The following is a 14,915-nucleotide window of genomic DNA, read 5'->3' as shown; positions in this document are numbered from 1 at the left end:
TGCCCTCTGGGCAGGGGCAGTCTGCAGAAACAGGAAATGGAAGAAGTTTTCATTTTGAACCTCCTTCAAGGATTTAAACCCTTTTTCTGCTCTTTTAGATGCTATCCTGGATTTTTGGCTGATCTTTTTCACTGTAATCTAGATATTTTACAATTAAAGTGCAGTTAGCTGCCATTTTCAACTTTCATATTGGGATGGATAAAACACCTGTGGCAGATCTTAAGCTTTTCAAGGCCTTTTTGAGAGGTGTTTTTGTATTACAGCCTCATGTTCCTGACCAAGTTCCTCCTTGGGACCGCATTCTGCTTTTGCAAGTTCTCTCCAGATTTCCCTTTAAACTACTTTCTTAACACTTTTTTGTAGAAAACTCCTTTTTCTGGTAGCTGAAGGGTGTGTGAACTTCACTTTCCTCTGTTCCTCCTTATTTCATTTTCTATAAAGATAGAGTTACCTTAAGGACCAGTCCTTCCTTTCTGCCCAAGCCCATTCATTTACCTGCTTTATTTCCTTCATTGTTTGTTTTTCATAGACAACTGAGATTCTGTTTGGACAGAACCAAAAATTTAAAAAATGAAACCAGTTTTTTGTCTCCTTTCCCAAAACAAGACTTGCCAAACCTGTTTCCAAAGTAAGCATATCCAAATGGCTTTCCGATTATATCGCCTTTGCTTAAACCCTGGAAGGACTTTCTTTGTCAGTTAAGCCTAGGGCACATGCCACTAGAGCGGTGGCTACTTCATCTGCCTTTTTCACGCAAGCTTGATTTAATGACATTTGTGATGCTTCTTTCTGGTCTAACTCTCATTCCTTTGTGTCCTGTTATAAACTGAACATCCAATAATTTTTCAGAATGTTCTCTCATAGGGCCACCCTGATGTTGCTACTGGATGGGGACTCTGACCCACAGATTGAGATGTATGGAAAAGACAACACTGGATATGAGTTGTGTACTTAACATAACAATAGTTCCATGTTGTTTTCTTCCTTCCTTCTCAACCATCCCTCTTTCTGTGCACCGTCCATATTGTCACCATTGTTTGTTGCTTTTGTCAAGCTTTGCAGACTGTCCTCGAAGCTATGTGTAAGAGGGTTTCTATGCTGCTCTGAGCATATTCCCTGCATAATGTGTTTCTTTTTCCATGGTACATGGCTCTAGGAGAATTTATGGGGCAAACTCAGTATCAGGGGAGGCAGCTAGAGCAGGGAGTTGTAGGTAGAGGAGAATCTTCTTAGAGTGCAGATGCTGGATCCAAGCTGGCTTCGATAACCCACAAGTTGAGATGGAAGAAAAAGGCAACTTGGATCTATCTTTATGGTAAGTACATAGCTTTCATTTCCTTGTAATAAGCACACATTTACCTTTTTTTTTTTTTTTTTACATTATAGGTGTGCCACAGATTGTTTTGCTGACAAAGGTGGATGAAGCATGCCCTTTGGTTGCAGAGAATACTGAAAACATTTACAGAAGTCGCTACATTGAAAGCAAGGTAAAACTGCTAGACAATTTAAACTTCACTTGTGCCATAGATTCCTTATTTGCAGCCTAAACATGTTGGTTATCTTTTTACAATCTATAGATTACATAGTTAAGATTAAACAAAACTGTAATTGGAAAGGCAAGCTAGCAAATCATTTTTTTATGTGCTTTTACATGTGTTATTTGTAAACATGACATTTTTATTTTCATAGTGTTAAAGAAGCAAAGAGAATTGAGGGTTGGCATAATGATTAAGGTGATTACATTACAGACACAAGGTACAAGGCTTGATTCTTACCTTTGGGAAGAATGTCTAGGCTTAAAAAGGACCTCTGGCTTTGTCGGCTTAGTAATCACCTGTAAGAGAGTCCTTTTATTTTAAGTACTTTTTTTCTTACAGGATGTGCTTTAGATTATGTAGATTGCAAGAATGCATGTACCATACTAAGCAAAAGTAGTAATAATTTAGAAAGGTGGCTCTACTTTGTGGCTCTTTGTCTGTTTATTTGAATAAGTATTTGTTCATAGGTAGGTACTAGGCTATTGGCCCTAGGGCCTGTATAAGCCTAGCCAAAAAGGTACCCTGGTTTTTGCCACCCAAGAAAATTATTTTCATGTGCCCTTGTCAAGCAGACGTGATCCTCGGGGTGAATTTCCTGTCTCCCATCCAATCATCAAGATTTTTCTTGAAGAGAGCTTATGAGGAGCTTTGTTTGATATAGATAGGTAGTTTGTTCCAGAGTATGGGAAGTCTCTGGGACAGGAATCTATCCCTCCAGCATGTTCTGTTTATTGTGGTGACAAGGTTTAGGTCCCTAGAGCGTGTAGCTTGGAGGAATTGGGATTTCTTTAAGTGGAGCATGTCCAACAGCTCTGGGATTGACATAGCTTTGTATGTTAGGCAGAGATCGCCTCTGAATAGGCATATGCGATGGAGTAAAGCTGGTGTTTTTTGAGACGGTCTGCCTAGGGCATCTGTTTGAGGCCATTAATCCTCTTTGTGAGGTATTTCTGCGGCCTTTCTAGTTGTTGTAGATGTTGCACTCTATAATGGGTCTAATGTGTGATGAGTAGAGGGGAACAATGACCTCTTTTTTCCTGGATGAGAAACCTTTTGTGATGAGGTTTGCCTCGTAGAAGGATTTCCTGACTACTGTGGCGATGTTATTATCAAAGGAGAGACTACTTGTCCGCCTGTGTCCTGAGGCCTCATCACACTTTTGGTATTGAGTAGACTACCGCCTATGTGGTAGTTCATGGGACAGAGTTTTTACCAAAAGGGATGACAGTGCACTTTTTGGCTTTGAGCTTGAGGCCATGGCTTTGACACCAGGCATCTGTCTCAGTGACACCCTCTTGTAGGATGTCTACATTGTTAGGAGTTTTGATTATGGCTCCTAGTTTGCAGTCATCTGCGAACTTCTTTCACCAGAGACCTTCTGTGTTAGCCTGTACTTCTCAGAAGTAGATACCAAACAGGAGAGGACCCAGGACTGAACCCTGTGGTAGTCCACTTGTCACTGGTGTTAAGTCAGATTTGGAGTCTGCTACTTTCACAGTGTGGGTTCTGTCAGTGAGCCAGTTGGCAACCCATCTTGTGACATAGGGATTTACACCTAGTTTATTGAGTTTATCTATAATTCCAGAGTGGGGGATGGTGTCGAAAGTCTTGGCGAGATCTAGGTAGGCTGTGTGAACCACCTTACCCTCATCTACGGCTTTGGTGACCGCTTCAAAGAAGTCTGTCAGGTTTAGGAGACATGATCTTCCTTTTACAAACCTGAACTGGGTGGGGTCGAGAGTTTGTAGATTACCAATGTCATTGTTTATAAGTTCCATGATGATACATTCCATAGCCTTGCAGACTAGGCTCCTCCGGCTAATGGGGCAGTAGTTCCCAGGGTCCATGGTGGCTCCCCCTTTGTGGAGTGGGATAACCATCGCTGTGTGCCATTCAGTGGGCACAAAGCCTAAGGCAAGGCTATGATTGAACATGGTACTTAGGTGGGGTGCCAGTTCGTTCTGTAGTTCATGTAGAAAGCAGCCTGGGATGTTGTCAGGTCCCATGGATGCTGTGTTCTTGGCTTTGGAGAGTGTGGTTTTTACCTGTGCAGCTGTGATTACAGGAATTTTGCATTCTTCCTATATAGAGATGGGCCCTTTAGGGGGTGAGAAGGAGGTAAAGTTAGCACTGAACCTATCTGCCAGGATGTTGGCAATATCAGTTGGTTCTATATATTTAGTGCCATTGTGCTGTAACTCAGAGCAGATCTGAGTGTTGCATTGAGATTCTTGACATAGCAATAGAATGCTTTGTGGTTGTCTTTAGAATTAGTAGCGATTTTGTTTTCATAACTAGCTTTGGAGAATTTTATGAGGGATCTCATCTTTTTACTGAGGCTGACCAGGGAGTTCCTCCAGTCATGGGATTTTACTCTTTTTTGCAACTGTTTCTTTCTTCTGTTGTAGAGTTTGTTTATGACAGGGGACCACCAGATTGGCTTCCTTTTTTTGGAGGATAGAATCTTGGTTCTGTTAAGGATTGCACAATCCATGCAGTCATGTAAGTGCTTACAGGGTGCATTTGTGTAGGATTCAGTAGTTATACCTCTGTTGTCCGTCTGCATGGGTGTCGTGAAGTTTGCCACTTCTGCCTTAAGAAACGTGAAGTTTGTTTTGGAGAATTTTTTTACGGTGATTTCCCTAATGGGGGGTGGGGGCGGGATGTGGATGTCTAGGGTGATTAACTTGTGGTCGGATCTGACCAACGAGGAATTGACCTCTGGTGTGGAACACCGGTTGCCCAGGTTGGTAATGACCAGGTCTAGGATATTGCTGCCCCTGGTGGGGGTGTGGATAAGTTGATCCAAGGCATTGGAATTTATGAATTCCAGAAAACGTTGAGTGAAAGAGTTGGTGCATGAGTAGTTTTCCCAGTTAATGGTGAGGTAGTTGAAATCGCTCATTATTAGGGTGTTAGGTTGTACCCTAATATTTTCCAGTGTATCAAGAAATGAGAAGTGGGAATCCTGGGGCATGGTGGGGGATCTGTAGCAAGCTACAATTTGGATTGCGGTCTTGCCCAGAGTTAGTTGCACTTGGATTATCTTGGATGCATTATGCTAAGCAACTAGCCTGGAGGTGTGGATATCCTTAATGACTATAGACACGCCTCCACCTTTAGTGTTCTGGTCCAGCTTAGGTGGCTGAAAGGTGTGGTATGAATTATAGCCTGGTAATGCAGGGGTGCTGTCTGGAGCCTTGAACCAGGTCTCTGCCACTGCACAGATATTGATGTTCTCCATTTTAAGGAGTGCCTCGAGTGAGTGCATTTTGAGGTTTAGACTTCTAGCATTGAGTTGTGTTACCCTCAGATATAAGCTGTTTGTGTAGTTTATATATTTATTCAGTTTAGTAACTTATGGTAGTCCCACTAGGCACAAGTTGTTTTCAGGGAAGACCTGAAATGATAGTCATACTTTGGCCAGGACATCAGGGAAATCATTCTTTTTTCAATAAGTGCTACAGGAGCTTTGCTATTATTATTGTTATTATTATTATTATTTTATAACTAAAGCATTTAAACATTTATTCTGTAAGCAGTATACAGATTAAAAATGCATTGCAAAATGAAATAAATGTGCATGTTCTTCATTAGGTCACTGATGCAGTAATCAGTACAATATGGAACATCACCTACCAAGGATAACAAATATCCATCTGAAGGCAGTAAGGACACAGCTAAAACTCAGAACTATATTACTATTAATATTCTCATGCACGCTTCTGTCAGCTTTGAATTTTGTAATACCAGTGGTCTGCTTCAGATACTTAGACTTCAGACAGATAAGTACCCCATTGCAGACCCTTCCTTTTTGTCTTAAGATTTATATAAAATATTGGCTTATGTCTATCAGAAAGGGCAAGTATAGTTGTCAGCACCAGATCCCTTATAAAGAATCTTATTATAGCTACATTTTTTGTTTAAACATTACATCAGATCATGTCCTGTTTGCCTTTTTTCATTCCAAAAGCAGTTAGGAGTAGGCTATATTCTCTCTGAATGTTTCTTGATAGCAGATATCCGAGGAACTTAGTGAATCCTGCCCTGTCAGTGAATTCCCCAGTAATGGACCTCCCCCTCTGGCCAGGAAAAAGAAAAGTTGACAAGAAAGGTGTGACAGAACCCATATGTCCACCTCTCTTGTATAGTCTGTGGCTGATGATTCCACTGAGGCACTTATGTAGCCCTTGGACTGTCATTCTGCTTTTCTGCTTCTCCCTGGTATGTCTCTTCTGCAGGCTGCTAGGGCTTAGGACCCTCGCAATGTGAACAGACTGTCGGGCAGAGTGAGACAGGAAGGGAGAACTACATGTTATCCTATCTGAGGGTGAGAGAGCATACATCAGGTACTGGTGAGAGAAGACTTCAGCAGGTCGCTAATGGAGGTCCATCCTAGGTGATCATTCTTCTGGACACTCCTAAAAAGTGAACTCAGAAGACCAACTATTCTTCCCACCCTCTTACCCTTTCTTCTTGAAAGGGCACTCCGGAAGATTGATTTACTTTTGCCAATAATTATTTAAAGCTATCCAGTCTTTTCAGCCCTCTTTTCCTGCTTCTTTCTGTTCCATTCCTGCAACAGAATGTAACAGAAAGACGCAGGAAAGGAGGGCTGAAAACACTATCAAGAGGAAGTAGTTCCTGCTTTTGAAGAAAAAAAAGAACTTTTGTATAAATATGTTCATGAAGGATTGGATTATGCTTCACAGATTTCTTCCTCCCACAGCTTTTGAATGTGAATCAGAGGATATAATTTTGTCAGATTCCCCAAATAAGGAAACTTCCTTTCATGATACAAGTTCAAAAATTAGGGACCTTTTCAAATAGGAAGTCAGGGAGGTGTCTGATTCTCAAAACAGATACTACAAACTCCTTAGCAAGGTCTCCCCAAAGCCTGCAGCTCTCCCTTCAGTCCTGAGACACTTGGAGGATGATTTCTGTGCTACATTTCTATCTCCAGATTCCCAACCCTCAGCTCCCAAGATGCCCGATTGGTTCTACAGGGTCCCAAGTACCTATAAGTATCTTTATATAAACTCTTCTGTTGACCCTACTATTATTTCTTTAGATGCAGAGAAAGGTACTAGAACATTTCTTCTGCTAACCCTGACCCTAATGACAGGGATAGCAAAGCTTTTGACAAATTAGGGGAAAAAAAGTTTAAGCTTTTTCTTCAGGGCTATAAATTGCCAAACTCAGATGTCTACTTATCGCTTGTCCATTTTTGCTAATATGCAACAAAATTTAGCTAGCATTCCTAATTCCAAGGTTAAATCCAGTTTTTTAGAAATAATAAATTCTGTTTCTCAGGTTGCTAAACACTCTCTTAAATGTGCATAGAATGCTCTATGTTATTTCCAAGGCTGCTGCTACAGGGACAGTCATGAGAAATTTTCTAGAGGACATAAAAGACACAATGGTTAAATGTCCCATTGGAAAAATATGTTTTATTTGGAAATTTTTTGCTGTGGTTCACAACAAAATTGGAAGAGAGAAAAAGAGAGAGAGAGAAACTAATACAAGGGATTAAATATTATTTCCTCTTCTTAAATACCAGAGAAACTACCCATCTAATTCAGGGCCATTTTTTTCAAAAATCAAATCAACCCAACAAAAGTCATCCAAATAACATTTCATAGGTAAATACTAGATAATCAGTGTGCAGTCTATTACATGCCTAGCCAATAACCAGACATTGACCAAATGTGAGAATCAAACTCTTTACCTTATATCTGTGAAGTACAGTCATTGTGGCAGCTCCTTACCCCTTCCTGCCCTTAATGTTGGCATTCTTGTCCTTGGTAGTAGCTCCCCTTAATTAATGTCTGGACTGCGGTACAATTCTAGGTTCCCACTACCTTAGTCAAAAATTTGGTTTCTAATATGCTTCATTTGCCCCATTCAGTTCCAGCTACAAATATATGTTCATGCACGAGTGCCACATTGATGCTAAAAAGAAAGATGATGGGTCACAGGGACCTTCTTACCAAAAGAAAAAAAAAACTTATGACTGTCCCTGTCCCCTAGTTTCTCCCTTCCCTCCCCACCTTGGCCTTCTCCTGAAAATTTCAGGAAATCATTCCTTATGCCTTCCTGCATGGCAGTCTATAACCTCAGACTCCAAGGTGTTAAACATCACAGAACATAGATGCAGAATTCAGTGGGCATCCCACTCCCATTCCATTAGGAATTTCTCCTCAACTTCCAAAAACTTCACTTTCATCTTTTGTCTCAGATCATTTCAGAACTTCTAGTTTACAGGGTCATAGAGACAGTCCTTTCAAACCAATGAGAAAAGGGCTTGTATTCCAGATTTTTCCTGTTTACCAGGAAAGAAGTAACCTGGAGACCCACTCTAGATCTTTCCAAACTCAACACATTTTCTCTCTTTCCTCTAATTTCTTCACAAGCTTTCCTGGTCACCTTGGACCTCAAAGATGGTTAACTAACTTCATATCCTCACCTGCAGAAATATAGATATTATTTAATGTTTTTTTTTTGTTTTCGGATTGACATTCCAATTTACTTGTTTGCTGTTTGGTCATTCTACTGCCCCAACAGTCTTCACCAAGAGCCTTGTTCCAGTCATAGATTATTACAGGCTTCAAGGCATACACATATACCCCTACCTGGATGATACAGGTAGATGTCAATGGACACTCTGGCTGTGTTGCAGTTCTCCATAAATCTTCTCAATAAGCTTGGTTTCACACTGAATCTAAAAAAAGTAATCCCTGGTCCCTGTTCACAATTTTTTCAGGGATGTCTTCAGAACACCTATCTAATGACAGCTTTTCAGTCTCAGGAAAATATGCTTTTGTACCATCATTGCCTTCTCAGGCTTTCTCAACAGACAGTGTCCCTGTAAGACAGTTCCAGAGAGTTCTAGTATCAATGGTCTCCTCTGTCCTCATGGTTTCATTTGCTTGGCTTCACATAATAAAGATACAGTGGTTCCTGAAATCAGTTTTGGCCCAATACTTCCATCCCCAATATTTCCAACTTCCTGATCTCAGCTTTCTGAACAACAAACTATTTTGGTGGGTCAATGAAGTCCTGTGCAATCCAGGAGTTCTTGTCTTGTTTTCCAATTGCTCTAAGTCAGTATCCACATATGCCTCAGACTTCACTTAGGGTGTTGTTTCCCAAGGTGTGAAACGTCAAGGAGGCTGGGAATTGCAGTACAGACACATAAATGTGAAAGAAGTGATGACCCTGATAAATGCCCTGAAACCCCTAAATCAGCTTTTGTCTCCAGAAACTCTCTTAGTGGTCACAGACAACATCACATTGATATGGTAAATAGACAGGAGGTAACAAGATCATACCCGCCCCCCCCTTTGCAGACAAGCTGTGATTGCCTGGGACATAGCAATTTAGAACAACTTAACACTACAGGCCACTTACATTCCATCAAAGCAGGACACTCTAGCAGAATCTTTGAACAGATCCAGAATAGACTGTCATGAATGGATGCTACACCAAGAGGTCTTCCTGCAGATAGTCCATCAGTGGGGAGCTCCCCAAATAGATCTGTTTGCTTCCTATCAAAATAGTTCTGTTCCAAGTCATCATGCAGAAAGGCCTGGAAAACAGATGCATTTTCAGTCCCTTGACGGGGGCATTTCTTTATGCTTTTTCCCTTTCCTCAAATTTACAGACTCCTTCAAAAGATCAGGAAGGACTTACAAAATGTTACTGGGGAATCCCTTTTGGCCCACATTGGCTGTCTCTTCTTATACAACTGGTCAGTGGTAATTATCAAACATTTCCTTAAAGAAGGACTAGTTCACACAGGGCAATGGATCCTTCGGTCCTCCATGTGATTAGAATATTGCTGTATGTGGATGATAGGCCCTTGATCCCTCTTAGGCACCCTTTTTTTGAAGGTATGCAAGAAGTGTTGTAGGAGGTAAGAAAACCTGCTACCAAAAGGTCTTGCTTAGCCAGATTTCCTTTCTGATGCCACAATAGAGGACAGGCATCCCTAGTTTTACAGTACCTGTGTGAAGTGCTCAATTTTGGCCTAGCATGCACTTCAGTAAAGGTTCATCTGTCAGCTCGTCTGCCATTGGATCTCCCACTTTCTTCCTTGTCTCTGGCTAAAGAATTTATAAAGGGGTGGTTGCTTATTATACCACCAAGAAAAGTGGTGTCTCTTTCCTGGGACTTGAATTTTCTTCTGAAGACGTTAACTCTATCTGCTTTTGAACATGTAGCTAGTTATTCTATACAGTTTTAACATGGAAGATTGTCCTGCTGTCTTCGTAGCTCTGACTTGTGTTAGTTTGTGTGTCTTTACAGATCCCCATGTTTATGCAATCTTTTTTGACCTTTCACACAGAGAATGTGAGTCTGAAAACCAGCCCTTCCTTTATGCCTAAAGTTGCCTCTGACTTTACTCTCAGTCAAGTCTACCCAACTCCCTGTTTTCTGTCTTGACCTCAAAACAAAGGAGAGAGGATTCTTCATTGTCTGGATGGCCACATAAATCTGCAATATTATTTGGGCAAAACTAAGAATTTTACTAAATCTAATTCTAGCCTTTGTGTCATACAATGGTAAGAAAAAGGGGCAGCCAAAATCTAAACAAACCATTTATTGATGGCTTTTCCATGCCATTCAAATCTGCTATTCTAACCATGACAAAAGTACCCCTTATAATGTCAGGGCTGATTTAACTAAAGCGGTGGCTACTTCTAAGGCTTTCTGGAATGTAGTGGATTCTATATCTACTTTGGAAGCAGTTACTTGGTCCTCTGCCCACACTTTCACCAAACCTTACAGGTCTTTGTCTATTTCCAAAGTCAGAACTGACTTCACTAGAGGAGTCCATCAGGATTCCTAGACTCATTCTCCATCCATCCTTTCTTCCTGAGCTTTAGCAATCATCCCATATTGTAATGGCTACTGCAACAGTGAGATAATGAGAAACATGAAACAGTTGTGTAGCTTATTTACCCCAGCAATAGATTTCTGAAATGATCACTGTTGCAGTACTAGCACCCTCCCGCCTTACATCCCACTTGTTTCCTTCTCTTTGCCAAGGTGGGGCTTCTTTCTTTCTTTTGATACTCTGACATGACCTTATTGAGAGCTTTAGGCCTCAGCCTCCCTATTTTGAGCAAAACGTCTCTTGAGGTTTGGCATTGCTATATGGCCCTCTCATACTGTCACATTTTTGTCATGCAAAGATAAGACATACAGCGTGCAAGGAAGGAGCCTGACGTTTTTGCAGACTGGCCAGACATACACTATCCTTGAGGATATGTTCCATAATGTAATGACTACTGTAACAGAGATCTATTAAAATATCTATTGCTCTGGTAAGTAAACTACACAAATTTGCTTTCATCAAGAGACTATATATAAAGGAAAGAGAATATATTTTAGAAAGTACTGAAAGAGGAAACTTCCCTCAAGAGGGTTGTGGTGTATTAACAGTGGGTGTTCATTTATCTTGGTACCAAAGGAAAAAAACATGTCCAAAGATTCAAAAAAATGCTCACCACCAGTACTGATTGCCAACATGAGTTGGTCAGTTAGTATGATGTTGAGAAAAAATGTAATTTAGAGACAGATAATCCTGCAATGAGAAAGACCACATTGTTACATCTCTGAAATGAACACTATTGCTGTCAGTCCTGATTACACTTGTGTTTTCCCTAGCAGCTTATCCATTACATTAACAGTGGCATATCCCTACACCCACTCTAGCACACAAACACACACACACACACACACACACACACACACACACACACACACAAAATATATTCCTAGACCTTCACACAAACACACACCCATATCTACTCAACAAACAAGGCCACAACACTCGATCATACTCACTAAAACACTACACCATAAGCTTACATGCACAATCCAATGCACCCACATTCAGACTCTTGATTCCCTACCTAACTTCCCATTGCTACCACCCAGGCAGACACCCATGCACTTGCGCACAGGCACGCATGCGCGCGCGTGCACACACACACACACACACACACACACACACACACACACACGTACATGTACATACATACTCATAAGCATTCCTACAGCGTCTTTCATGTTCCTATATGTATTCACACATGTCCAGACATATGCAAACTGTAAAACACACACACACACACACACATCTCTGAAATTATCTGCATGACTAGTACACTTATTGAAATGAATTAGTGACTGCACTGTTTTTAAAGTGGTCGATTTTTTCCACTTTTGGTACAATTTTATTCAGCTGAGCAATTCTCTCACTTGACTGAGCAAATCGGAACTGCTGACAGGAACAAACTTTCCAGTCTCCTTGGTTGTCTTTTTCTTGCAAGTATATTTTTTGCCTTTTACTGACAATGAAACAGGTGTATCTGTGGGCAATGATAGTACACAAGTACACAACAAGCCAAAAATATCTGCAAGCAGTGGTGTCCATAGTATGATGTGTTTGTTTATATTCATTGATTGTGATGCATGGGATGACTGTAGCAGCAAGTTGAAGTACATTACTTTAGCCTTTAACTCTTCAACTTTTGGGCATCACAAATTGCAGATGATCACAGAAGCATCTGTCTGTTTTGGGGAGGTTAATCTGTGGATGAAAGAAAATGGCAGTCAGGCAATCACTGTAAAGTACCCATTATTGTGGCTTGGAGAGGGATGAGGCCAGTGCATACATATTTGAGAGTAACACATTAATGTGCATTAGTCTTGCCATTTGTTCTTTCACTTTCTTCATATTCTGACATCAAAGATTCAAAGATTCAAATAAATTTTATTGTCATTTAGGAAACACAAATGTCGAGTGTCAGCTCTTTTACAGGAGAAAACAAACACAAAAAGACAGGCGTGACAGGTATTAAAGAATAAACAACTATAGTACAAAACTAAATATCTAAGTAGCTGTCGCACATGCTTGTATACTATTTATTACATTGGACAACACTGACTACTAGATAATTAACACATGAAAAGAAACGTACACTATACACAGATGTGAGATTGGGTGATATTGCACATAAGGAAGTAACTGGAATTGCACTTAAAGGACCACTACGGGCAAACAATGAAAAACATATATTTTTTATCTTGCCGTGATTTACTGCACCTCCTAAAGCTGCCTGCGGCAAAATAAGTACTCATTACTAATTTTATTTTTTTTTTCTCGTCTGTCCTCATGGGGGCAGACATTGTGATTCCTTTGGAAAGCTAAATCTGTCTCAATCCATAGACTGTGAGAACAAATAGCCCTACCATTTGTCATCAGACTAGACTTCCATTCACTTAGAATGAACCACCTGAAAAAAAAATGCCATGTTTGAGAGTCTGCAGCTCATGTGTCATTCACTGGTATGCGCTGAGTTTTACAAATGTTGTTCCTATTGATGTACTACACATTCTCTGAAAGAAACTTGCAAAAGTGTCAACAAATTACTGAGATAAATAAAACTTTTCACAAGAAGCAGTTTTGCAAGTTTCAATTCCTGGCCAAGTTACTCCTCCCATCTCCCTTCCTTCAGTGGGCTACAGTCTCACATTTCCAGCTTGGGTAGATTCAACTATTTTATCAGCTTTGCATGACAATAGACATAAAAAAAAAATCACAGCCTGATGTGCCACTAAAACTGTTCCCTTATGTGTCTCTTCACTTCTGAATAGCATTTCCCCAGGAATAATAAAAAAAAAGGCACACACATCAGTCCAGAGTTTGGGCCAATCTATCCATTTCTTAATGTGCACAGTAAAACATTCAGTTTGTAATGCATTCTGGCTGCTGACATGGTTATCTTTACATAGTTATTCTCTTATAGTATAACCTGAACTTATGGTATTCAATGCCAAGCTTTACAACAGTTCTCAGTTTCTTAACGATGACCTCCCAAGCTTCTGATGTACCCAGTACTTTGTCAATATACTATAAATACATAGATTAATACAAATATTTGTGCACATATGACACATACAAATACACATATAGCATCATTAAAACAAGATAAATGCAATATAAATCATATCAATATAGTTATAGTTTATAGTTTATGACCCTGTTTGTCTGTGGAAACTTCTTTTTGAATTTATGTTCAAGCAATTGTGTATTTGTTGTATATTATCTTGTTTAATTGTTGCTTAGTATTGTAACCACTGTATGCTGCATCAATTGTAAAAGACTGATTTTACTCCTTTTATATTTTCTATGCTCTTTGTACAAAATAGCTATGTTTGTATAATTTATTTTTATTATTTTTTATAATTGTTTACTATGTATCTGGAGCTTTTCTCCCCGAGCCTCTGCTGAAAGCAGTCACCTTGTGTCCAGTCGGACTAACCTGATAAAGAAATGTAAAATAAATAAAAAATAAAATATACTAAGAAAATCAATCAATATACCAAGAAAAATCCAAAACTTAAGAAAAAAAAACATACAGAAGGAAGGAAAATGTTTCCTTGATGCTGTCATGAAAATCCCACTCACTTATTCAGATATTATGGACAAACATATAGTCAGGCACACTGATGTCCCACTCACCAGGCTAAACAAGGAGAAGGTTACTGTCATCTGCCTGTCAGGTGCCAGGATCCGGCACATAACCCACGCACTCAGGTCACTCCACAACAAGTACAAATATGACTCTGTCATTGTCTATGTTGGTGTGAATGACCTGAGATGTACCTCCCTGGACTACATGAAAAGAGACATAGAAGAGCTCTCCGATCTTGTAGCCATGAGTAGCATTCTGCCATCACCCAGAATGATACCGCAGTACAAGGACAAAATGATTGACTTCAACAACTGGCTAAGTTACTGGTGCCATTCTAAGGGGATCCAGTATCTGTCTGCCTAGGATGACATAGTCAACAGACCATGAGGCTTTGCCAGAGATGGCCTGCACCTGTCGCCCCTGGGATTCCGGATACTGGCTAAGGCTCTTGCCATCACTATAGTGCTTTTTTTAGACAAGGTTCAAATGACAAATTCACCACCATAACTGAAACAGGCAAGCAAAAACTGAGGGTAATGCTACTCAATGCTAGAAGTCTAAATCTCAAAATGCACTCACTCGAAGCACTCTTTAAAGTGGAGAACATCGATATCTGTGCAGTGACTGAGACCTGGTTCAAGGCTCCAGAGAGCACCCCTGCACTACCAGGCTAGAACTCATACCACACTTTTTGGCCACGTAACCTGGACCGCAACACCAAAGGCGGAGGTGTGTCCATACTCATTAAGGATATCCACACCTCCAGGCTAGTTGCTCAGCATAATGCATCCAAGGTTATCCAAGTGCAACTAACTCTGGGCAAAACTGCAATCCAAATTGTAGCTTGCTGCAGATCCCCCACCATGCACCAGGATTTCCACTCCTCTTTTCT

The 14,915-nt window shown here is 40.3% G+C and overlaps 1 protein-coding gene across 4 annotated transcripts in view; it reads left to right on the top strand.

Annotated features, from left to right (window-relative positions):
* The window catches only part of LOC122813408 (interferon-induced protein 44-like), a 708,358-nt gene that overhangs the window by 641,227 nt on the left and 52,216 nt on the right, over positions 1 to 14,915 (top strand). For all 4 annotated transcript variants that reach the window (XM_044085717.1, XM_044085716.1, XM_044085719.1 and 1 more), the window contains one exon: positions 1,387 to 1,487. In XM_044085717.1, coding sequence (XP_043941652.1) covers positions 1,387 to 1,487 — 101 coding nt within the window. The remainder of the gene's footprint in view (positions 1 to 1,386; positions 1,488 to 14,915) is intronic.

The sequence above is a fragment of the Protopterus annectens genome, chromosome 10.part0, assembly GCF_019279795.1.
Source record: "Protopterus annectens isolate FY-2018-M chromosome 10.part0, PAN1.0, whole genome shotgun sequence".
In the NCBI taxonomy this organism is placed as follows: Eukaryota; Metazoa; Chordata; order Ceratodontiformes; family Protopteridae; genus Protopterus; species Protopterus annectens.
The sequence above is the reverse complement of the archived record's forward strand: the minus strand, read 5'-3'. Positions and strand labels throughout refer to the sequence as shown.